This window comes from Podarcis cretensis (genome assembly GCF_951804945.1).
Source record: "Podarcis cretensis genome assembly, chromosome: 6".
In the NCBI taxonomy this organism is placed as follows: Eukaryota; Metazoa; Chordata; class Lepidosauria; order Squamata; family Lacertidae; genus Podarcis; species Podarcis cretensis.
Window position 1 is genome coordinate 37,604,638 of NC_137175.1, and position 24,544 is coordinate 37,629,181.

General features: G+C 39.4%; 1 protein-coding gene across 2 annotated transcripts in view; it reads right to left on the reverse strand.

Moving 5' to 3' along the window:
- Window positions 1-21,985, reverse strand: part of CTTNBP2NL (CTTNBP2 N-terminal like) — a 30,684-nt gene extending 8,699 nt beyond the window's left edge. The window contains exons 1-2 of one of the 2 annotated variants that reach the window (XM_079979300.1): window positions 21,927-21,985; window positions 12,885-12,992 (exon numbers count right to left, since the gene is read on the reverse strand). In XM_079979300.1, the coding sequence (XP_079835426.1) occupies window positions 12,885-12,983 (99 nt within the window). In that variant the 5' untranslated portion in view covers window positions 12,984-12,992; window positions 21,927-21,985. Of the gene's footprint in view, window positions 1-12,884; window positions 12,993-21,692; window positions 21,847-21,926 lie in introns of those variants that run through there. The other variant, XM_079979299.1, reaches the window with a different exon arrangement.
- Between the last annotated feature and the right edge of the window lie 2,559 nt (window positions 21,986-24,544).

A 24,544-nucleotide genomic window follows, 5' to 3' on the forward strand; every position in this document is an offset into this window, starting at 1 on the left:
TTCAAACAACTTGACAAACAGGCTAGGGAGGAGGTTTCTTCTTCACTCTTTATTCGCAAACACTCTAGACTGGCAGGGGCAGGGAGCTAAAGGGCAGAGCAGCTGGGTTTGAGCACGTTGAGCTTAGTGTAGGGAACAAGGAGGAGAGAAGAGGAAACAGCTTTGTGCACAAGTGCACAGAACCACCACCTCACCACCACCCCACTTCTCCATGTTCCTAAGTATTGGAACATTTGTTTTGCATGCAGAAAATCCCTGGTTTAATTCCCTATATCTCCAGGTAGGGCTAAAGCCCTGGTTAAAACCCTGGAGAGATACTGCCAATAAGTATAGGCAATATTTCCCTAGAGGGAATGTCCCACTCCTGCTATGTCCCACTCCTGCTATCTGATGACACAAACATAAAGGTAGAGTGTCACTTACACAAACGCTTATTGATGTCAAGGCATATTTGACAGGTCAACTTTTGCTCTCCCAACTCCAAATACAAGATAATCAGTGGATTGTCTTTTACTTCAGTTGCAGCTTAACTCAACAATACCATGCTGCTGACATTGTTTCAGCTCAAGGTTGCTCCACACATTCCCTTTACTGGCACACGCTTGACATAGGAGCAAGGAACAGTTCCACTTCTAGCATTTTAGCTGTAGTAGATACACAGTGTGGGTCTATAAAGTTCTTGTTAAACAAAGAAACAGTGAAGCAGCCTTCAGTCTTGAGGCTGATGGAAATACTTTGCTTTCAGACTGTTCTGGGAAATCTATTTCAGAATCTCTTTCCTTGTTCAATACCCATAAAAGCTCTCTACACACAAAACAAGTCCCAGTTTACCAGCTGAATCACATGTTCCGAACTACAGACAACTCTGCTTTCCCCCTCTGGGATGAGAACACTGATACTCATTCAGAATTACTGAGCACAGAACAACATGGCATTTCATGAATGGCTTTTGTAACCGGAGAGGAAAAATACTCCAGGAAATTCAAGAAGCAGAATGATGCTTGCCTAATCTCAGTCCACACAAATGCTAAATGAAAGAGTGGTACATTTTTAATAAATTAAATTGTTCAGTAAATTTAATACCATTCTGGAGTTTAGACTGCTGATCCATCATATATTCATCTTTATGAGGCCTGAAGTATGCAGAAACATTAATCTTACATGGAATCCCTGATTAATTTATACAAAAGCAGCCAAAAAATTAATTCATGTCACCATTTGTCTTGTGAAAATCTGTTCTTATGAACAGCACAGAACCAATAGCATTTGCTTCCTCCCAGTGCAGCTCACAATGTCATTTTGACCAAGCCTGACCTGTTTTGACTACTGTAAACCTAATGAATAGGGCAAAGCTATTTCTTCAGACAAGAGTAGTTATCCAAGCAAACTCCAGTTGAGCTCCTGGGACCTGTGAAAAATCACACTAACCTGTTCCCAAAACAGATAATTTAAACCCAAGGGTGGACAATGTTTCTGTCTGTCAAAGGGTGCATAACCCTGGTGGGCAGAGCCACAGCTGATGCTAAACTCAGAGGCAAAAGTACAGTGGTACCTGTGGTTAAGTACTTAATTCGTTCCGGAGGTCCGTACTTAACCTGAAACTGTTCTTAACCTGAAGCACCACTTTAGCTAATTGGGCCACCTGCTGCCGCCGTGCCACCGGAGCACGATTTCTGTTCTTATCCTGAAGCAAAGTTCTTAACCTGAAGCACTATTTCTGGGTTATCGGAGTCTGTAACCTGAAGCGTATGTAACCTGAAGCATATGTAACCCGAGGTACCACTGTATTCTGAATTAACTAATCTGGAATAAATACTGCCCGACTTCAATTTTCACCATGGCACCGTAATCTGCTGACAGTTACTGGTATCATTTTCTACTCCATGTTGAAATGACTGAATTCTTTCCCACATTGTTTTCTTCATGGCAAGAAATTCCGTAGCTCAGCTTCCATCAAGCTAAGTATAGACATTTGCTAACTGCAGGCATGGGAGCCTCTTTCACACTCATTTTATAGCATAGGATCTTCACCGAACCCTAACACCAGTTCCTTTAACCCTCCTTTCCTGGCTCTTTTACACAGACTTTTTCCTCCCATATTAGCTGTCTTCTCTTATCCTCCTTCCTCTCTATTCCCAGTTTTGATGATGATGATATTAAATATTAACCTTTTATCTCTCATTCAAACGCTTCCTCTGGCCTTTTCCCCTCAGGGGAGGGAAGCCTTCCTTCCCTCCTCCCACCATGAACCTCTCTGCCTCTTGGACACCTTTACTCAGTATGCAAGGAATTTCTGGTGCAGACATTGGTCCAAGCAAGAGCTAGGATAAGCTGTGGAACTGAAACCAGTCTGAAAGGGCACTGGTGGGTCCCAGCTCACTATCTGAGATACACTGGCTGGAAAGGATTACTGTAAACATCCAACAGAAAACAGGAAAAAGAATAGGCAAACAACATACTGAAATATATACAGGGGATTCAGATACACCAAGGAAACCACAGAACAATACAGCTATATTTATTAATGGCTCAATGACGCAAAGAGGGGTTGTATTATTAACTTGCTGGTAGAGGAAGAAAGTCTCTTTCTTCTTTTCCTACTCCAGAGTGCAACGCACTTTAACGGTACAGCATAACAATTCTCAAATTTTAATATCTAGAATCCTTATCATCATGGCTTCTTGAGAATGCAACACTGTCTGTCATCCTCTCTAGGCAGGAGTTATTCTGCAGAGAAATTTCCCCAACAGGTTCCTATTCTACTTTTGAAACATCAAAAATCTTGAGATGATTTTTTAAAAAACAGAGTACTTTGCAGAGGGACTGCAAGAAGAGGCTGCATATTCAGAAAGGTGTATTTGTTTTGCAGCTATGTTGTCATATTGGCCAGAGAATTAAAGCAACAAAAGGAATAGAAACGGGGATCATGCTTTTTCTTCCAGCACCATATAGTAAGAGCAACTTCTTTAAGCAAAACTATTCCTGCTTATTGTTCACAAAACACTTTGGGATTAATAGGATGGGATGCATTGTTCTTCTTCTTGTTGTTGTTGTTGTTTTATTTTAAAAATATAGTAGTTCTTGTGGCAGAGTGATCCTGTCTCCTGCAAGACTAATACCGTAGCTGTATTAAATGATGGCTGTGCTTGCACATCTGGGGGTCTCCATGAACACAAACACATGTTGAAGCCATACCAAGTTAAGTACAGTAGCCCTTTCAGCTTCAATAAAGACTTTAATTTTAAACAGTAGCTCTATAAAGCAACAGCTCTGCTGAGTCTCTGTTCAACAGCATACAGCAGTTAAAACTACAGGAAAAGCAAGCTATTTGTATAGAAGGCAATAATGTCCCCTTTACAATCTGTAACATTTTGTTGCTGGATCTATTTCACTTGTTAAAACAGAATGAGCCACTATTAGCAAGGAATGATTTAAGCATGTTCCAGGATATGGTCTGAAAGCTCATGAGGTCACTACCTTCCTGAAGTGATTGCCTGAAAACCTCATGCACACCACCTTGGGTTCCTGGTAGCCTTAAAGGTGGGATATGTAATAGAATTTAAATAAATATGTAAGAAAACATTTTCACTGAGATTCTGAAGAAATGAAGCGACTTCCCAGTTTGTAAGCATTTTGGACAGGGACCAGAGAATGTATTTTTCTCAAGAAGAAAACCATAGCTATGTTTTCACAGAAGCCTTTAAAACAACCTTAGATTAAAGCAAGCTCAAAATATCAATATATAAAATAGACTTGTGAATAGCCACTCTTCTGGAACGAGTGGGAAGTAGAAATAACTGTGTAGAAATAACTGTGTGTTCAATTTCATATTTCTCCAGAAATGGAACAATTGTTTACTTCAAAAAACTGTTCAATTCATGGGTTGCTATGAGTTTTAAAAAACTACAACCACAAAGCAGGAAATCCTAAAAGACAGATCTTTCTCCAGTATGGAGTAATTTGTCCGGGAGGACAAATCTTTAAAGCCTGATGAGATTAGGAAAACAGGAAACAGACAGATCATGAGACGTTGACTCATTTGAGAGGATTATTTTTTTTTAAAGAAAGAACGATTATGCATATTTTAAATTATTGGTCAGTTATAGTATTTTCCATTATATTGCCATGTAGACATCAAGATGCCTGCAAGAAAACCAGTTTGTTCAGATTTGGAAGATATGGCAAGTGGTAGTTAATCTAAAACCAAAGTGAAAACTTCCCATTTCCTTGCCGCCACACTGATAGGGAAGTCAGCCACACTGATAGGGAAGTCAGCACTGACAAACTTGTTGAGTCTGAATGAGAGTAATGAGCCATTATTAAGTTTGCTTGCAAAAAGGAAAATAGCTAAAGAGACAAAGGCAGTTGCCTTGAACACTTGCATTATTTACTCCAGAGAACATTTTCCTGAGAGAAGAGAACTGCTTAGACCTCCAGCATCAGCGCCAACACTGTTTCCCGAGTGAAGAAAAAAGGACTCGATGGAGGCATGGGCAAGTAGCAGCTGCAGTAATGAGCAGGGCAAGGAGCAAGAACACAGATATGGAAAGATGCCACTGAGTACAGGGCACTTTGCTAGTACAGTGGTACCTCGAGTTACAAACGCCTCAGGTTACAAATGCTTCAGGTTACAAACTCCGCTAACCTGGAAGAGTTACCTTGAGTTGAGAACTTTGCCCCAGGATGAGAACGGAAATTGTGTGCCGGTGATGCAACAGCAGCAAGAGGCCCCATTAGTGAAAGCACGCCTCTGGTTAAGAACAGTTTCAGGTTAAGAACAGACCTCCAGAAAAATTTAAGTTAGTAACTAGAGGTACCACTGTATCAAATTAAGAGTTGTTCACTGCAACACTTTGAAAGGAAGACACTTTAATTATTATTTCCATACTGCCTTTGGAGAATACTTCCCACAGGGTTTTTAACATTTATTTGATGGTCTTTTTACAAGGGCTTAACAGAATGTTTCCTCCTGATCCACTACACATCCTCTAGATCTGTTCAAAAAGGTTTAGTTGCCCCCGTATTTCCATATTGATTTATTAAACAAATTCTATACCCTGCTGGTTTTACCTCTTATATAGTTGTGAAAGTTTAGTCAAAACCTGCCAATGGGTCCAAAGAGGGGGGGGAGGGGAGAAAACTGGACATATAAATTGTTCAATTAAGATTTGTGGAAAATTTGTTGTTACAATTTGAAAATTCAATAAAAATTATTTTTTAAAAAATAAAAATGTTTAGTTGCTATCAGTATTTCTGAAGCAAAGAAACAGAGTTATACCATCCACTGTGTTTCTTGTCCCTTTATAACATCATACATGTAAGCTGCTTAAATACCTGGCTTCACTGTGCTATTAGCAGTGCTTTTTTTTTCTTTAAAAATGTTTCGGGGTATTCTCATGGTGACTCAAGAAAATCACCATTTTATAGTTCAAATTGGGAAAAATAAATACGCTAAATGGACAAAAGTAAAAAGATTCACAAAATGTTTAGGGGTATGCGTACCCCTGTGTACCCCCAGAAAAAAAGCACTGGCTATAAGATCCTACATTTCTCAAGCTGTTTTCACCATCATCATTACTACTACAGTACTTACTACTACTATTAAATTTCTATAACACCCTTCATCCAGAGATCACAGGTCAGTTTATAATTCAGTGCCTCTTCTAGATCACAGAAATGCATCTTCTTTAAATAGCATGCCATGAAATCTTGAGCTTCCTTATTGCTAGTTTTTTCTCTCCTAGAGACAGACGTTTGAAAATAAACACAGACTGAGGTCATAGCATGGGGGTAGAGAGAAAATGAGACTAGATTAATGCAAGTAATCTGTCAGCCAGAAACTTGATAAAAGACTGAACCCTCTTATCTCTAGTCTGCAGAAGCTCCAAATCAAAATGATGTTCTATATAATAATGGCTAAAAGTTGCCAGTGTATTAAAAGAAAACACAGACACACAAAGCTTATTTGGCTAATCATGCCACTTTCTCAATCAAGTGGTCAATCTGCTTTATATACAAGAATAAGGTGTGGCACTTTGTCTACACTTTACCACCTCTGCAGAATGAAATTTGCACCCAATGACTTTAGATTACCATTACCCAGGTAAATGGAGTCTTTAATAGCAAAAAATATGTTTACATTTCATTGGGAAGTTTTCTAAGTTGTATTTCTTAACACAGAACTCCTCTGAAGGTTTCTGGCTCTCATAACAAATTCTGAGCTGCTGCCATTAATTCTTTCCCCTTCTCAAGTTCTATATTAGTAGTATCATAGATCTAGGGTACCAGGGCCTGTTAGTGGATGGTAGAAATTAATAAACAGTAGTATTTAGATACTATTTGGGATACAAGGGGGAAATACAAGTTGAAGAACTATACCAGAAGAAGAAATTCCTTTTTTTTTATATATAATCATATTTTATTAGGTTTTACAAAATTAACAGTAATAAAATTAACTAAAATCACAAAACAAACATACACATCAAAATACAAACAGAAAAACGAAAAAGAAAATAAAAACATAAAAAAGAAATTTAGCATTAAAAAAAGAAACTCTCTTTCAAGTTAATACCATTTCAAATCTTATTTTCCTTACTTCTGCCCGCCTACCTTTCTTGTATTCCACTTTAAAAATTTATTCAGCAATATCATGTTATTCAAATTCATCCTTTGTCCTTCCCTTTATACACTTATTCATCTTAATCGCTAGAACCCCTTCATTTCATTGAAGAAATTCCTGGGTTTGCTTATGCAAACCAGCCTGGCCAGGCTAGCAAAACACAGAACCATTGAGCAACAATGAGGACTCAGGTATTGGGCCATTAAGAGCAATGGGCAATGCAAAAAGTGATCCTTCCCCTCTACTCGAGGAGTGGACAGATGTAGGAGATTTGGAAGGCTGTCACAGTGATGATGAGTAGCATGATGCCATAGAAAAAGCTTGCTGGAGCTATGAGAGCAGTGAGAGACACTCTAAGGATGTAATGTTCTGCACCCCTTCCACGGAAGACAGGTGTAAACATGTGTAAAATAAACCACTAGCCTCCGCCGTGCCTCAATTTTCCCAACAGAAACAACTCTCAGAGAGTACCTGGAATCTTGCTACCACTTGGCAGAGATTGGGGGTGGTGCACAACCTTTGCAACAGTAGATTACTCCTGCACCTTTGATCTGTGATACTGAAGCCTATGAAGCCTCCTGAGATGGAAACAGAAGCCTCACAAATTTTGCTGTTGGGACCATAACAGGTAGAGAGGGAATTAAACTCCCCTATGCACCCCCATATAAGGCTATCTGTGTAACAAACAAAAAAACAAACAAAAAAGCACTCAATTGCATTCACACAGTTAGTTTGGCCCATGCCATGCTATACAGATGTGAGCAGGAGTAGCAAGGAGGACTTGTGCAGGATTTTCCTTCTTCAGAGCTGAGCATGAAGTACAGGAAAAGAATCATTTTCCTTCTCGAGTCTTGTGTGCCCAAGGTCTCATTGGCAAGCACAAACAGCTGTTGGCTATAATCCAAGCCCAAATCTGCACGGTTAGTCCAGTGGCATTTGAATTCCAAAGCCATACTAGCTAATTCCAGCATTCTCTGGTTTTCTTTGCAGTATGTTTCTACTAGCAGAAAATGGGCTGTGATATGAGCCAATACTGATTTCTAACATAAACATACCTTGCAGAGTAAGTTTCAAAGATCCTGACTAATTTTTACACACACACACACACACACACACACACACACACTATCACCTGCTGTTCAAATCCTGTTCAGCTTTCAGGAATCAGCTAAGTATTGTCTCCACTCTTCTGTGCATGACTCCTAGCTATCCTGGTAAGTAATCCCAGCTGCAGTTCCAATCATTAAAACATTCATCCTAGTTTCTGAAAAGAAAACCATGCTCAACTATGGTCTATCATTGCTTAATTCACTTCAAGATTTTATTTTTACTACTCTCATTTCTTCATGAAAAAGCTCAAGGCAGATAATCTTCTTGTTACACAATTAAGACTGTTCCTCAAGGCTGAAAGGCCAATGTTACTCTCATCAATTTTCTCCAATTTTCTTCAAACTAGCTTGAAATAGTTCTCTCTCTCTATTTTTGTAAATTCTTCATCTAGACAAACGCTAATTAAATTCATGTGCAAAGAAATTTGCAATGATGCAGGAATTAAATCACAAAGGTGAAGTAAAACAAGACAGGTTTCTTCCAAATGAGCTTCAATTTAAATGAGCAATTTTTCATTATCTCGCAGTATTTGTATAGCTTGCCACTTGAGAAAGCATAATGCCCAGCTTATTGTGTAACTTAGTGCAGGTGGCAGGGATGGGTGAATCTGTCAGTTTTAGTTTCTCTCAGGTTCTCAATCATAAGTTCATTTCTTCACATATCCATGTCAGGTTTTTTTTTTTTTAATTTAAAAAGTTGTTGAAAATTCATCACTGAATTTCTACTAATATACACTTATTTGTGTGTAATTTTACATAAACACATTTTCACAAAGCAGTTTTCCAAAATATAATTCATTTTAATGTTGTTTTCCCTAATGTATGCATTTTTGCACACATTTCTACTGGACAGAACTGCATTGCAAAATTCAGAGAAGTGCAAATTTCAAAGAATGTCTGTTTTAGTTTGCATCTTGTTAAGGAAAGTGTGCTAGGTAAGTTCACCTTTAAATGCAAACTGAATTTCTCATACATGCATAGCAGGTGAACAACCCCTTTTGTTCTTACTAGCATTGATGCATAACCATATACATAAGTCGGTATGAAGTGCCAAATCTATTATCCTAAAGTGTTAGAATGGGAGTTCTTACTTAGTCTGTAAGGCAATTCACCCAAAAGGCTAACACCCTCAGGAGACACTTTTCAGGGGATTCTGAGGGCTGCAGCAATGGGGGCAGGAAATTCCCCTTCCTCAGAAGTCATTTCACAGGCTTCTGTTGGATATAAGCCAGTGTCATTTGCGATTAGAAGTAGGTATCTTGGCTTTGGCACAGATTTTGAAAAGGATGAGCACATGGACTTCCCCATAGTTGGCTGCAGAAAGAGGCCCATTTCCTTCCTTTTCCAAAATTACCAAATGGGAAGACAAATTGGTTTTGCTTGCATGTACGAGATAAAGCTTTAATAAAGTCACTAAAATACTGGATTCATTCCTCAGAAACAGTAATAAGAAAGTGGTAAATAAAAAGCATGAAAAAACAAAAAGAGGAAGAAGCCAAGTGAAAGGAGAATAAAGCGTCCTTTTTTTTATTTTAAAGACAGCCAGCTCAGACAGAACCAGAAATCATTGTCTGCTGAGGAAGTATTGCACATATTTTGCAGAAATGAAATCAGTTTAGTCTATACCACATGAAAAACCTGAAACTGGAACCCATATCCAAATCTCTCCCAAGAGAAAAGAGACAAGACGGCATTATTAAATGCTTTTATTCAAACAGGCTTGCTTAAAAAAAAAAAAAAAGTTTGTGCATACACTCAGCTTTCATCCCTCAGTATCCAGAGTAGGATAGGCAGTAAGCATCTGATTTTCCTCTTCCTAATATGTGGAACAGAAAAGAAGAATGACTTATCTCCCTTCCTTGTTCTATTTGGAACAAGATGAGGAGTCAACTCAGGTGTAACTCAGGCAGCCAAGTCTGGAGTCTATAGACTACAGCTGCCATATGCACATCAACTACCTATGTTAAAAAATGGAAAGGCAGAAAGGGAGCTCGAAGAGAAGATCTGAAGGGGTATCTCCACCCACATTGTTCAGCCCAGACACTGAGGTCCAACTCCAAGGGCCTTCTGGTGGTTCCCTCACTGCGAGAAGCAAAGCTAAAGGAAACCAGGCAGAAGGCCTTCTCGGTAGTGGCACCTGCCCTGTGGAACGCCCTTCCATCTGATGCCAAGGAAATAAACAACTATTTGACTTTTAGACGACATCTGAAGGCAGTCCTTTTAGGGAAGTTTTTAATGTTTGATGTTTTATCGTGTTTTTAATATTTTGTTGGAAGCCACTAGAGTGGCTGGGGAAACCCAGCCAGATGGGTGGGAGATAGATAGATAGATAGATAGATGATAGATAGATAGATGATAGATAGATGATAAGATAGATAAGCATCAGAGCATCCCCTCTTCCTTCTGCATTGGTAATGCCTCCATACATCTTTGTATCCCTTCCCACCAAAAGCATGCAGCTCCTTCTTTTTCTAGGCTTTATAGGCTGAGTGTTTTAACTGCCAAGTACTTCAAATATTTATGATAATTCTATGACATTCCTGTACCTCTGGCAGTGACAGTGGTGGGTCAGTGTGCAGTGGGGGTACAGGGTGGATTAAGAGAAGTCAGAGCACTTACAGGTTTCAAAGCGACTAGACAGGTTTTCAAAGATGGCATCTTGTTTTCTTTCTTTTCACGTTTGTGAGACTTTTAGCAAAACTGATATTTGTTTTGCTGATCTGGGTTTTGATTTGATCTCTCATGCAACTTGCTGTGTTAACTTGCTGTGGCAACAGCAAGTGCCCAGACTACTCATTCAAATGCCTTCTAATTAATTTTAATACAGACAAGTGGGGACTTGCAACAATTCATAGCAGGTAAAGGCAGTGGAAAGGAGGTTTTTTTTCTTTCTTTTTGTTCAACAACTTGATTCCCTGAGTGGTTTTGTTTGTTTACAGATTCCCATGAGGCTGGCAGACAGAAAGTTCCAGCTGCTGCGCCCCAGGAGAACCCAGGATCTAACAGCATAGCAGCAGTGGATGTTGCAGCAAATGTTCTGCAAACTCGCTTTTATTGGGTGTTAATTGTCTTAAAATTCCTTTAAACAATCACATGTTTTTACACTGGCCCTAGAAGATATTGAGGTAGAACAGTCTTACAGCAGTAGCAGTAGCTCTCTTTTAGCTTTTAGGCAGCACTAAAACATTCATTACAGATTTTGCCCTTGCCTGGGTGACTGCATCTGGCACACAACTCAATTAATACAGCTTAATGTGGGAGGAATCTAGTGGAGCTCCCTACCTGTTGACAACAGGCAGGCCCCATTGCTGTGCTCTATCTGGCAGCTGCTTAAAACATTAATAAATAAATAAAATTTGGCAAACCTACCCAGACATGTAGAATGCAGACATGTGCTTTGGTCTCTTTTTGCTTACAGCTGATTTACTTTCTTAAGAATTGTTTAACTGTCTTTTATCAATGATTTTAATGTTTTAATTTTTATTTTTGTAAATGACTTATTAGTTTTATTACAATCAAACAGGATATAAATGTTGTGAAATAATAATAAAATTATAAATACTAATAAAATATACTAAGGTAATCTATGTTCTTACTCATTAATAGCCATGCACAAGTCTACCAATGACATCACTTGTCTTCACATGCTCCAACCCATCCTTATTTGTCTCTAACTTTTACATAACGGGCACCTTCAGACTGAATAAAAAGCTAAGAGAAATGACTTTATATGATTGATTGCCACACCGTTTCACTAAGAAAAATGCCATTTTATACAAGTTGTATTTTCGCCACCTCTCCTCTCCTCTTGCCTAGACATTATGCTCAGAATAGCTAGGCTTAAAAAGTTCTTTATAAAGTTATGTAATTATTATTATTTATTATTTATACCCCGTCCATCTGGCTGGGTTTCCCCAGCCACTCTGGGCGGCTTCCAACAAAAGATTAAAAATACATTAAAACATCAGTCATTAAAAACTTCCCTAAACAGGGCTGCCTTCAGGTGTCTTCTAAATGTCAGATAGTTGTTTATTTCTTTGACATCTAATGGGAGGGCATTCCACAGGGCGGGTGCCACTACTGAGAAGGCTCTCTGCCTAGTTCCCTCACAGCGAGGGAACCGCCAGAAGGCCCTCGGCACTGGACCTCAGTGTCTGGGCTGAATGATGGGGGTGGAGATGCTCCTTCAGGTATACAGGGCCAAGGCTGTTTAGGGCAGGCATAGGCAAACTCTGGCCCTCCAGATGTTTTGAGACTACAATTTCCATCACCCCTGATCACTGGTCCTGTTAGCAAGGGATGATGGGAATTGTAGTTCCAAAACATCTGGATGGCCAGAGTTTGCCTATGCCTGGTTTAGGGCTTTAAAGGTCAGAACCAACACTTTGAATTGTGCTTGGAAACGTACGTGTTTTGTTATTTACCCTTGCAGAAAACACCAACGGACAAAAAATTGTGGTGGTTCATTCTTCTTGTTTTTTCTTTAAGCAGTTAAGCAAATACATACATTTACCAAGCAAGCCTTGTTTTCATCACCGCCAACCGAAAATGCAAAAAAGGGGTAAGCATAAATTAAATGTGATGAAAACACTTAAAAATACTAGGCGGATAAGGTCTATTGAGAACCAAATCATGCCAATATGTCTCCTAGCAACAGACTTTAACCCTGTACAAATATTGTACTGCAGAGGAGGCCTCAGAAGAGGACTGATAGAAGCCAGCGAGGATAGTTAGGTATTCAGAGGAAATATCTGTATTGCTGCTTCTGCCTGTTGAGACTCCTACAGCTGCTGTTCACCAGGCCATTTTTTTTAGAACAACATGCTGAAACATGACAGTTAGAACAAGATCTTCAAGTTGCACTATTTTTCTGTGATGAAATGAGAACAATTCTGATTTTAAAATGATGTGTTTGAATTTGTAATAATCAAGGTGTTTAACCAGAGCACTTTCTGTACCTGTTATCAATTTGGACATGAAATGCCAATATATAGGTGGCTACATACCATTTAAGGTCCAAGACTGCTAATAAAGCCTGAACTGTTGAACAGTATATAAACCATTGCTAGTGAACAATATATCTTTGGGTAGAAAATGAGGACAGCACCTGCAGCAGCACTCTTGCATAGCAGCTCTTCCAGTAATTTATAGCTTACCTTCAAGGCTTCTATGACAACATCTCGGGCTTCTAGTTCCCCTTCAAGAATGCTAAATAGTGTCAGTAGTTCAGGTTTGCTGAGTTTGTCCAGATTCATCTTGAACACCTGGAGAGAGAGAGAGAGAGAGAGAGAGAGAGAGAGAACATTAAGCTAGATACTGTTTTTGAACAGCCAGCAAGCATACTTTTATAATGCCATAAAGAACTTATGACATACAGGTTTGATGTTTCCAAGGTTTCAGTCTGGAAGCTCCTTTAAAAAACCCACCCACCCAACACTTCTCTTTTTTTATGGCCAGCTTAATTACTTTGCAAATCAGCAATCCTTCACCGTTTCTCCTGGGCTCACAAGCATATGCACACCCAGATGGCCTGGGAACAACACAACTTTTAATACAGCAGCACTAGCAACCAAGTAACAACCCATTTAACTAGGATAATGAGAGGGCTCATTAAGCAAACTTGGCATTTAGACTATATAGCTAAATATCCCATTGAGAACCATTCTAAAGCCCTATGATTTTAAACTTAAAAATTAATGTTTGAAATAGTACATAGAGTGTGGCAAAACCACATCCTACATACAGACACTCTGACAAAGTTTCAAGGTGTTCACTCATGCTGAAATCACTAGGAGTCATCCTACCTAATAAATTTGAAGCCCTATCTATTAGAAGTCACTGTGATACCAATTACTTGAAAGCATATTACCCAAAGTCAGTTTCCTTACACATTTTGAGTCCAACTAATCACCACATTCCATCAAATAGTCAAAAAATAAATTACAGCAAGCCAGCATCTTGAAATTATGATATATCTATCTCAACGTTTCTGTACGCTTAAGAGACTATTGCATGCAAAATGCTCCACATCCATTACCACTTTACAAGTGATTTGTATTATTCTATGCTGATCTAAACAAAGACACATTTAGATTTGTTTAAGGCATAGTAGTGATCCAGCTGCTCAGAGAAGATGTATGAATGTACTGAATATGTCATAAGAAACTAGGCCATCTGCTGAATTCTCACTGCATTTATTGGATCAGTCCCATACTGGAGTTCAGGATGAAATATTAGGTTCTTCAGCAGAACATTAAAGATGTCAAAAGCAGGGCAGGGAGAGTAAAGACACTGCTGGTCTCATTAGAGATTCTTCTCCAAATGAATGCATAAGTATGACTCTTTGTGATATTGTGGCAGCTTGAACCCAACATAACTGCTCATTACAACAGTCAGCATACCATGTACAGGTACATTCAGTACTGCAGATAAACAAGTTGACTGTCTAGGGGAAGTTTAAACACTTTGGAAAACTCACAAATGCCTGCTTTCATAATTTCCAACAAGACCAGACAGACCTAAATTGGTACCGACACAACAGAGGAGGTGATATGTTGATCTTGAAGTTAACAGCCACATTTCCCTGCTTTCTGAAATCCTTCCCTCAGGCACACATTTGCACTGTTACTATAACTTCCTGGCAACTCCAACAGGCCCTTCAGGAAGACACTGCTACATAAAGCAAAATATGATGGACCACAATTTACTTAAAAATACAGTGGTACCTTGGGTTAAGAACTTAATTCGTTCTGGAGGTCCGTTCTTAACCTGAAACTGTTCTTAACCTGAAGCACCAACTTTAGCTAATGGGGCCTCCCATTGCTGCTGCGCGGCAGCCGTGTAATTTCTGTTTTCATTCTGAAGTAAAGTTCTTAACCCAAGGTACTATTTCTGGGTTAGCAGAGTCTGTAACCTGAAGCATCTGTAACCTGAGGTACCACTGTAAACCATTCCAAACAGTAGTACACCTTTGTCTTGGGTTTTTACATCTACCTGTAGAGTTTGATGAGTTGCATAAAGTTCTCAGAACCTTGACAAGAAATAGCACTTCTCTACAGAAAAGCTGTGAGATAGAAGTAGCAGCAAATGGTTGGTAACTGAACTTCAGAAATGCTTTACTCACAGCAGTAAACAGATGACCATATATTCCACTGATTGTAATATAAAAACCCAAAATCTGACAGATATTTTCATGTTGGGAAGGGTTGACATCTATACTGTAGACGGAAGCTGCTTCTTGTTCTTATCAGGGTTTCTACATCACGCTATAATTTATACACTTGTAGATTTTCTTTAGGTGTCTTATACTACCTACCTTTGAATCCATTTATTATTTTCACAGTTACTAAACCTAGAGAGGGCAGGGAACTATCTGTTGCAGAAACATAGACCACATTATTTTGTTAGTATGCTTTCTTCTTCTCTACCCTGCGGCTAGTAAGTTCTGTGCTATCCTCAATTTTTTAAAATGTCACCAAGAAATGCGCACACATTCTAGCCAGAGTGAAGCAGCACAATTATTTTGTGAATACAACAACTTGCATTTCATTTGTAGGCTGAACAGGAACTACTGTCAAAAGCCTCCTTCATGTTAAACCTAAACAAACCATGACTATTGCATCATAATTCAATAAGAATGACATTTCTGAATGATATTGTTTCCACAAATGCACCAATCAGAAAAAAACACTGATTGCAGTGTTTCTGAAAGGCCAGCCCAATACAGTATAGCAATATGAGGGTTTTTCTTTTTTAAGATCTGTGTTTGAAGGTTTTGCCTCAGATGCCTGGTGCTATTTCCTTGGCATAAACTACAATAAACAGAGGCCAGCATTTTCCTGCAATTATTGAAGATATTTCCTGTCCTTCTAACTCTTTGACAACACATACCTGTTACTGAAACAAGGCTCCTCTGTGCACAAGCCTCATTTAAATTCATTGTATCCAAGTAACTCTGGAATTTTCAGCACTTCAAAAACTCCCCTATGTACTCGCTGAGAATATGTTGTCATTTTCATGTTATGTGGAATGTATTACTTCCTTGTAGTATATATGCAAGCACAGCAATGTCTACAGAAGTTTACATGTATAGCGCTAATTCAATTTATCTGTATACCTTTAAAAAGTTATTTCCATTAATCTATTGCTAAAAAGTGTCTACAACCCACTTACTCTAGGGCAGTTGCAGCATCCTTAAACTGAGTAATTTTTAAGTAGACTGTGAATGCAGCCTAAAAACCGCAACTCAGATTGTGTTTACCCAGATGTCAGTAGCCTCAGAAGAAAATTCAGTTGACGTTAATAAGTAAATATATAGGGCAGCAGCTTAAAAGCACAGTTCAATGCATGTCTACTAAGAAGTAAAAAATGAGTAAAGCCTTGTGGCACATCAAAGGCTTTATGGCACAAAGTATTTACACTCTACATGGTATAGAATGCCAAGTATACAATGGGACTCCAAAAATGTTATTTAGGCAGCAATCCTATGCCCACTTACCTAGAAGTAACTCACAATCACATCATGCACTGTCGATCTCAAGTCACACTTCAGTTGGGTCCAATTGCTTACTATAAAGTTTCACAACTCAGAACTTTGCATATAAAATCTAAGAGATGCAATTTTCTTCATTTGAGGAAAAAAAAATCACTTTCCCACAATCACTAACCCCTTATCTCTGTCTCGTACTAAAGATATGAAGAAAAATGAACCTGGAAAAATCTAAAAGTCAAGTATGTATCCTTGTGCCAAATAAAAATAGATTATTATTTTTCTATGCTGACTGATAGCTGCTTAAAATAAAGGTCTTCCTTTTTAAAAAAAGAAGAAGGAGGACTCATTCAGCAACAGCCATATAAATATCTGTATGTACAAATCTGATATTTTTTGCTCAGTCTTCGTGTGCACAAGAAATCCAATTAAATGACTTCTCAGTGATTGCAAAGGCATTCAGTACTTTCTAAGTACTGATATGGTAAAATCACAGGCTCCTCTACATTTATAGTCTGTGAGGATGCAGTTTTTTGTATACCCTAATTTTTTTCTACAGAACTCTTGATAGTGCTGCTACCACTTTGCTTCAGGTTTAAAATGCAACAATAATCTTCACTGTCTTTTGAGAGGCATTTTCAGAACTTTTATTGAGAAGCCAAATTCCAACGCTAGGAAAGGTACTTGATGCACATTCTTTCCATTATTCAGAAAAACATGCCTGTTATTTTATTTATTCTGTCACCAATTCTCTTGCACTTCCCTCTTTGCTGTACTGTAAATTTCCAGCACTGTTCTGAGAATCAGCTAGCAATGATGCCAAGTGATAGATCTAAGCCAGCACTTTGTCCATTAAAGGCAGAGTTTGCAACTGTCACATCTATGGGGCCTGTGAATTGGAGGCTGTTCTCAAAGAAATGCTGTTCATGAATATCACTTACACAGGCCAGGCTGTGTGACTTGGAAGCACCTAAAAAGAGACTAGAAATAGCTAACTGGTGCTGTAAAGAATGAATGCTTGGATTTGTCAAGCCAAATCTGGTTCACAGCATCAGCTGGCATGTATCTGTTCACATTCAGCAATGGAAGCAGAACAGATATGATCAGAACTACCCTGTCTATGTTTGGTTTTTTTTACTTATAGAAGACGGGTAGCCAACATGGTGCCCTTCAAAAGTTTTGGACAACTCTCATCTGCTCCAAGTAGTTTGGCCCATGGGCAGGAATGATAGGAATCAAAGTTAATAACACCATAAACTGATGAAAGTTACTCCTTGCCACCAATGAACATGCTATGAATGAGGTCTTTCAACGGGAGGGCAACCCATCGAAAACTGGTTGAAAACCTCTATCAAAATCAGCTTGCTTCCTAAACCATAGTTCCTTCAGCCATGGTAATACATTCACCCCAACATAAGAATGAAATAAGACCAACTTCTTTGGATGTGGGGACTCCTCTTCAGACATTTGTGTGTTTAGTGCAAACATACAAAGAGGATTTCTAAGTGCATTTGGTTGAACAAGTTTAGAAACCTCCCTGTGACTGGGAGCCCAGTTAAATCAGATATGAAAAGCTTGGATAGCTCAGTTGGCTAGATAAAGCATGGTGCTTATTGCAGGTTCGATCCCCGTTTGGGAAAGCTGCATATTCCTGCATTGCAGGGGGGCGGACTAGATGATTCTCAGGGTATCTTCTAACTCTATCTACAATTCTATGATTCTATGAAGAGAAGCCCATGCACCTGAGGTGGCTGGGTCAGAGCTCCAATGCACCATCCAGATAAAATGTTTGAGCACAGCTTCTGTCTTACTGGAAGAAGTTTCAACTTGTTTGCCTTCATCCAACATGAAGTGATGGGCAGCAGCAGGGATTTTAAAGTTTTTTGCCATCTTGAAATTATCAGAGGCACAAACCCTGAGTAAAATATAGATAAATGGCAGCACCCTTGTTTCATAAACCATATAGCTAGATGGCCATTTTTATAGAAAGCTGCACAAAACCTACTGTAGCATACAAAGTCACTGCTGCTTTACCTTTGTGATGGGATGATGAGCTGCTTGTGCGTAAAGCTTAGTCCCTCAGAGTTTGGCCTGGTTATCAAAGCTCTGTCTATAGCGGAGCCCCTTAAACATAACTCCCTCAATCGCTGGCAGAATCCGACAGTGGGCATTTGCGGAATCTCTTCCAACATAAAAGCTCCTTAACGGAAACGCGTCTTCGAGATTCTCGGCGCGACAGTTTCCGGTGAGGGGTGGGTGTCCCTATAGGAGGTCCTGAAACTTCCCCACTGTTTTCGCTGGAAGTCTCTCTGAGCCATCCCTCCGACTCACTTTCCCTTGGAGCTCCTTCTCTCCCCCTGCTGGTTCCCTCCTCTGCTGCCAAGTCTCTCCTAGCCTCCGTGAGCCCTTCCACCACCTGCCCTTCCGATGGCAGTTCCCTGACAACCTTCTTCAATTCTCCAAATTGAAGACAGTAGCTTTATTTCTCCAAACTGAAGATAGTAGCTTCAATTCATTTCTCACAATCATCCCCCTAATAAAGAGCTTTTTTTCAGTTCATGTCATATCATATTCTGGTGATTCTAACTGGATATCTTTCTGCCTAATCCAGGGACTGCTAAACATTTACTCTGAGATACAAGCTAGCCTTTCAAGGGCTTTCCTCATTCATCCTTGTACATACTCTTAGTACAGTAGTTGCAAATGTGTGAAAGGCAGCTTTTCCAAGTAAATCAAATAGAGCCTTTACCAGGGGTGGGAAAAGGACTGTTCAGTGTCCCCCAACCATTCTATGTCTATAATAAAATAATGCAAAAGGGGACCTTTTACGTGACATGGCATGAAACCCAGAACTGAATCAAGGGCAGACCACTTGGACTTCACGAGCAGGAAGACATACGCCATCCTTCAGGAGGCAGCCATGCATTCTGATTAATTGTGCAAAGTTACCTCCCATGCACATGAACAATTGTTTCATTCTCACTTTCCTCCACACCTCCCTCCACCCTTACTTTACATCTTGGATTTCTCAGTCAGAAGGAGTGTAAGAAAAAAATTCAGTCTGACACAACTTGTTTCCAAAAGAGGCAGACAGTGTTCAGTGTGGAAATCCCCATTTTAGTCTCCCGGAGGTAAGCCAGCTGGAGACAGCAGCAACAATGAAAGCTGAAAAAGGCATGGGGAAGTGAAGAACACACAATATTATCTAGTGGTGTCCTAAGATAACATTAAAGCCATTAAAGCTATGTCACTAGTGGGTCCTGGAATAGTCTGTTGCATTATGGGATCTTGAGAATTATAATTCTGAGTTTAATCCAGATCACTGTTTGCTGCCTGAAATATTTAGAATGGCCATATGGCCATCTGGTTTCTTTCCATTTCCTCCATTGAAGTCACTGGCATGTGTGTAGTATTGCACGTGAACAAACTATAGTTGCCGCAACATTTCTGCTTAATATTGGAGGCACAATAGCCAAAGCGGTGAGGATAACAAATTATCAAATTTACAAAATGCATAGCAATAGTTTTGGGTGGTGGCAGTTAAAGAGATCTGCAGGAGCATATTTGTATTATTATAGTCAAAAGGAAATACATACAAATCTGTTCATGAGCATAGAATTAAAAGTTTTAAAATCATATTCTTCAATATATCCAAATCAGAACCTCAATCTTTGTTTCCTGCCAATCCAAATTAATTACTGCTAGCAATCGTTAGAAATATAACATCTTCATTTTTAGAAAAAAAAACTAGAACATACAACTAATTTCCTATACAACAGTGTGTTTGCTTTTAGAATTCCTGCAAACTTATGCTGTCAGTGCTGTTATGGGCACTAAACACACCTTCAACAAACACAGATTCAGTATAGCAGTGGCATGCAAGAGCAATAACTTTAAAAGAAGCAGAGATATTGGAGGTAGTGGCTAGAGTAAGTTACAGTGATGGCAAACCTTGAGGAACCATATCATACATTAATATTGATTTTTGAAAATACAAATAAGTCAGTTTTTAATTACTAAATTAGTAATCTCATTACTCAGAAGTTTTCTAAATTTTAAAAAAAAATCATTCTAGGAAGAAATGCTTTACAATATTCTCTAATGTCATACAAAACTACATACCACTGCAGGTGACATGTAAGATCACTATAATATTAATTGAGACGATGTCAAAACATAAAGTGATTGCCAGAATCCTTCACTGAGTCAGGAATAAAGTTTGAAATATAGTAAACAAATTGTCATGTACTGCAAATGTTTCAGTAGTCCAAAGCAGCCCTTTATTTAAGCAGTCATTATAAATACTTTCTATTTTTGTTTCAGCCATTTGCTTTTCCTAGTCTCGATCTGTTTCCAGAAAGAAGTCCTATCGAACACTATCCTGGCACCCATTAAAAAGAAATAAAAACCCTCAATTCTTTTCTGATACTTACCAAATTGTTTTCAAGCAGATCTAAAACAATCCAAAACCAAACATTTCATACAGCAATCCTCTAAAGAAGTCTGTGACCACAAGGTTTATCTGACCTGCTCCTGCCCAAAACATACCTTTGTGATCATGGTACCCCACAATCACCAGTAATTTTCATTTCCCCCTCTTCGTTGTTATCACACCAAATACTCATTTTATTACTTAGAACAAATAAATAAACTTTCATCCATTCAAAATATGCTTTTAAAAACTTGCTCAGCTTGGGCATGTGCAAAGTGCTTCAAGCTACCACAACCATCCTTACACTTCTGAGATTGTGAGGATTCTCAGTAAAATCTTGATCAGCAGCACTTCTCATTTAGGAAATTAAATATGGATTACAAGACGACCAAACCTTAGAATCTCTCTCTCTCTCTCTCTCTCTCTCTCACACACACACACACACAGCTCCCAAGTCTCAGACATGCAGGGTCATTTCACACATTATATAGTTGTAATTGTGTTTTCCCATGATAGGATCTGTTACAACTGTGCAAGCAAACACTTATTTTTGCCAAAGGTACAATTATTATTTTTTTGCAATAACTTTTATTGATCATCAGTTGCATTTGAAGGTGCAGACTGATCTCTGAAGGGGCCCTACACCCAGTTCCTGCTTTTCCTTTTGGGACTTGCTCAATGCACCCCCCTCTCCCTAGTACCTGAAGTTCTAAAACAAGGGCAGGGTACCTTTTTCTGCCAGAGCGCCAGATTATTACCATCGCTCTGAGGGCCAAGTGGACGAGGCCAAAAGTTAAGGGGGAGCTAAAGCTGAATGAAAAACAGAGCCTTTAAAAAAATAAAAAATAACCAGCATCTCCAAACGTAAATGCAAAACACAGAGAACATTTTTTAAAAAAATAAATAAATACATGAGTAGCTGTAGTCTTAAAAAATAATAATCAAAAGCTGTGCTCTCTAACCAAACAAACAGAGCATTTCAAACCTGCCGCTCCAAACTTAAACTCGAAGGAAGCTTTTCTAAGCCAGCAGCTCCAAACTTACATGCAAGGCAACGCACAGAAGGCAGGCAACGCTGAAGTAGGCAAGCTCCCGATGGAAGACTTTATCAGTGACCAAGTGAAACAAAGCAAACAGCCTTTTTCACCGGGTGGAGGAGGGAAGAACACACAGAGAGAAGGGTAGAAGGGTGGGAAACACGCAGAGAGAAACAGGGAGCTCTCTTTCCTTATGCAAAAAGGCTCAGCGAGGGGAGGACCCGGAGAAAGCAGCCCTTACCAGAGCGATTCGCAAGGAGTGCCTTCTCCAGCCTGGCCTGAATGCAGGAAGGAGGAAATAGCGACGTCTTTCTGAGAGCCCAGGGCGTCCTTAGCAACCACCTTAGCGACGGACCCTCTGGCGCCAAATTCAAAAATGCTTCCAGGTAAAGCTTCAGTCGGGGCTGCTTGGCAGAAATGTAGCAGTGGAGGCTTTTCTGTCCCAACCAGTGCCGGATATACCTATAAACTAACCAAGCTAAAGCTTAGGGCCCCACTCTCTTGGCGCCCCCCCCACAAAAAAGCAAAGGGGGGGACACACCGGGGTGTACATTTCCAAAATATAAGATAAAAAACAAATAAAATAAAATCTACATAATCTACATACAGCAACAGTGTTTTGTGTTCTGTAGGCTCCTATGATGTAAGTAATGGGCCCCGCCTGCTAGCCTGCTCCCTAAAATATAATCGATTCGTTCATTTCTATATATAGGGTGCCTGCATTCTGCATGTGCAAATGGCTTTAGATACCTATTGGGTCCATAAATTACCATACAGCATATATTCAACACAAAAAACTGCAACAATTTGTTGTTGACAAAGGACAGCTGGATATCTAAAGGGTCCCATTACCTTCAGTAGCTTAGGGCCTCATCAAACCTAAATCTGGCCCTGGTCCCAGCGCTTCAGCAAGCAAAAGAGTCTGTGGCATTTGGGGGGGGGGGTTGCAGCAGGACTGGGCATAGGAACCAAGCCCCAGGGGCCAAGGTCCCTTTGCCACCCCCCCAATAAAATATTTGAGCCCCACCCCTGTTAATGGGCAATGCCATTCAAACGGTGTGCGTGTGCTACATCATGTGATTGATTATGCAGGGTGGGGCTTACGTGCCCCCCATATTTTTGGTGAGATTTTTGATGACACGCACCTAAAAGGTTTATCTGGAAATGCTTCCTGAATTGAAGTTAAGGCCATTGCTGATGCAATTGGTATGTTTGAGTCTGTGGTATCCCTTCCTTCATGGTAAGAGATCCTTTTTGAAGTCAATCTTACAGCAAGCTACTACAAAATTAGGAAGATGATTTAAATTCAGCTACAAGCCAGTTGCAAATGACCAAATGACTTGTGGTCTGCAAGTGTGATGAAAAAATTTCCAGCAAGTTCTGATAGGTGCTACTGAGATTGCAAAGCAGCTAGAAATACTAGTACCAAATTTTGAGAGAGAACAAGTTAGAAAATGAGAAAGAAACTGAAATATGAAGCCTTAGAAGAGGCACCACAAACTCCAAAGAAGAAATTCAAAACAGGTTTCTACTATGCTGTCTTAGATATGGCCATACAGTTTGTGGAAGAGAGATTCCAACAGCTACAACAATATAATTCTCTATCTGACTTCCTGTATGATATATACAGTATCAACAAAAAAACTTCCTGAAGATGTACGTACTTAAAGCCAGCAATAATTTGGAAAAAATCATTGATGCACAATGGAAGCAAGATATTGATACTGAAGATCTGTGCCATGAACTTATAGCTATAGCTCGAAGACTTCCAAAGTCCATGTTGCCACAAAGTGTATTTCTTTTCACACTACAACAAAAACTCCTGGATAATTTGTCTAATGTATCTGTTGCTCTAACGATCCTTCCCATACGTTCAGTGCCAGTGGAAAGTGCTGAATACAATTTCTCAAAGCTCTAATTTACAAAAACTTACATAAGCTCAACAATGTTGCAAAATATAATTACTTGGCAACTATATAGACTTATCTGCTCAACAATGTTGCAAAATATAATTGCTTGGCAACTATATCAATTGAACATGTCCAAGCATCAGCACCTGACCTAAAGGAATTGGTAACAAATTGATGTGCCTGAAATGGAACCTTTGAAGAGACTCTTTTCAAAATGATTTGTGTCCTAAAATATTTTCTTTTTTTATTTGAGAAAGACAATCAAAGATTGTTGCATTACTAAATCTTGCAATTTAATTTTGTTAGAAGTTTCAACTTTTTTGCCTTTCATTTTTTCCCTATAATACTCTTTTCTTTTTTTTCTTTTTTTGAAAATTGAAGTTAGCATGTATGTGTGTGTGTGCGCCCCCCCCCCCCAGTAATTAGTCTTGCCTAGGGGGCAAAATAACCTGGCAGTGGCACTGCCTCTAATTACCTGCACCCCTTTCAATCTGTCTTCAGGCCTGGTTTCGGCAGGGAAATTGCCTTGACCAATGACAGTGGATGAAGAACATCCATGGCTACTAACCCTGATGACTATGTTCTAACTCCACTGATAGAGGCAGCAATAGTTCTGAATACCAGTCTCTAGAAACAACAGAAAGGGAAGTTTCTGTTGCATTCAGGTCCCTCTTTCAGGCTTCCCACTGGCATCTGGTTGGTTACTATGCGAAGAGGACGCTGGTCTAGATGGGCCACTGGCCTGATCCAGCAGGGACTTCTCATGTTCTTATGGAAACTCTTTTGTCTGGAGGGTGTTCTGCCAGGAGCAGAGGTTCTTTTTAGATTGGTACAAAGCAAAGAGCACACCAGTACTGTTCCTTGACAAACATTTAATTTGAGGCAAGATTTAAGGTTTAAGGTGCTGGTTTTGACCTTTAAAGCTCTATGCGGCCTAGGACCCTTGTAC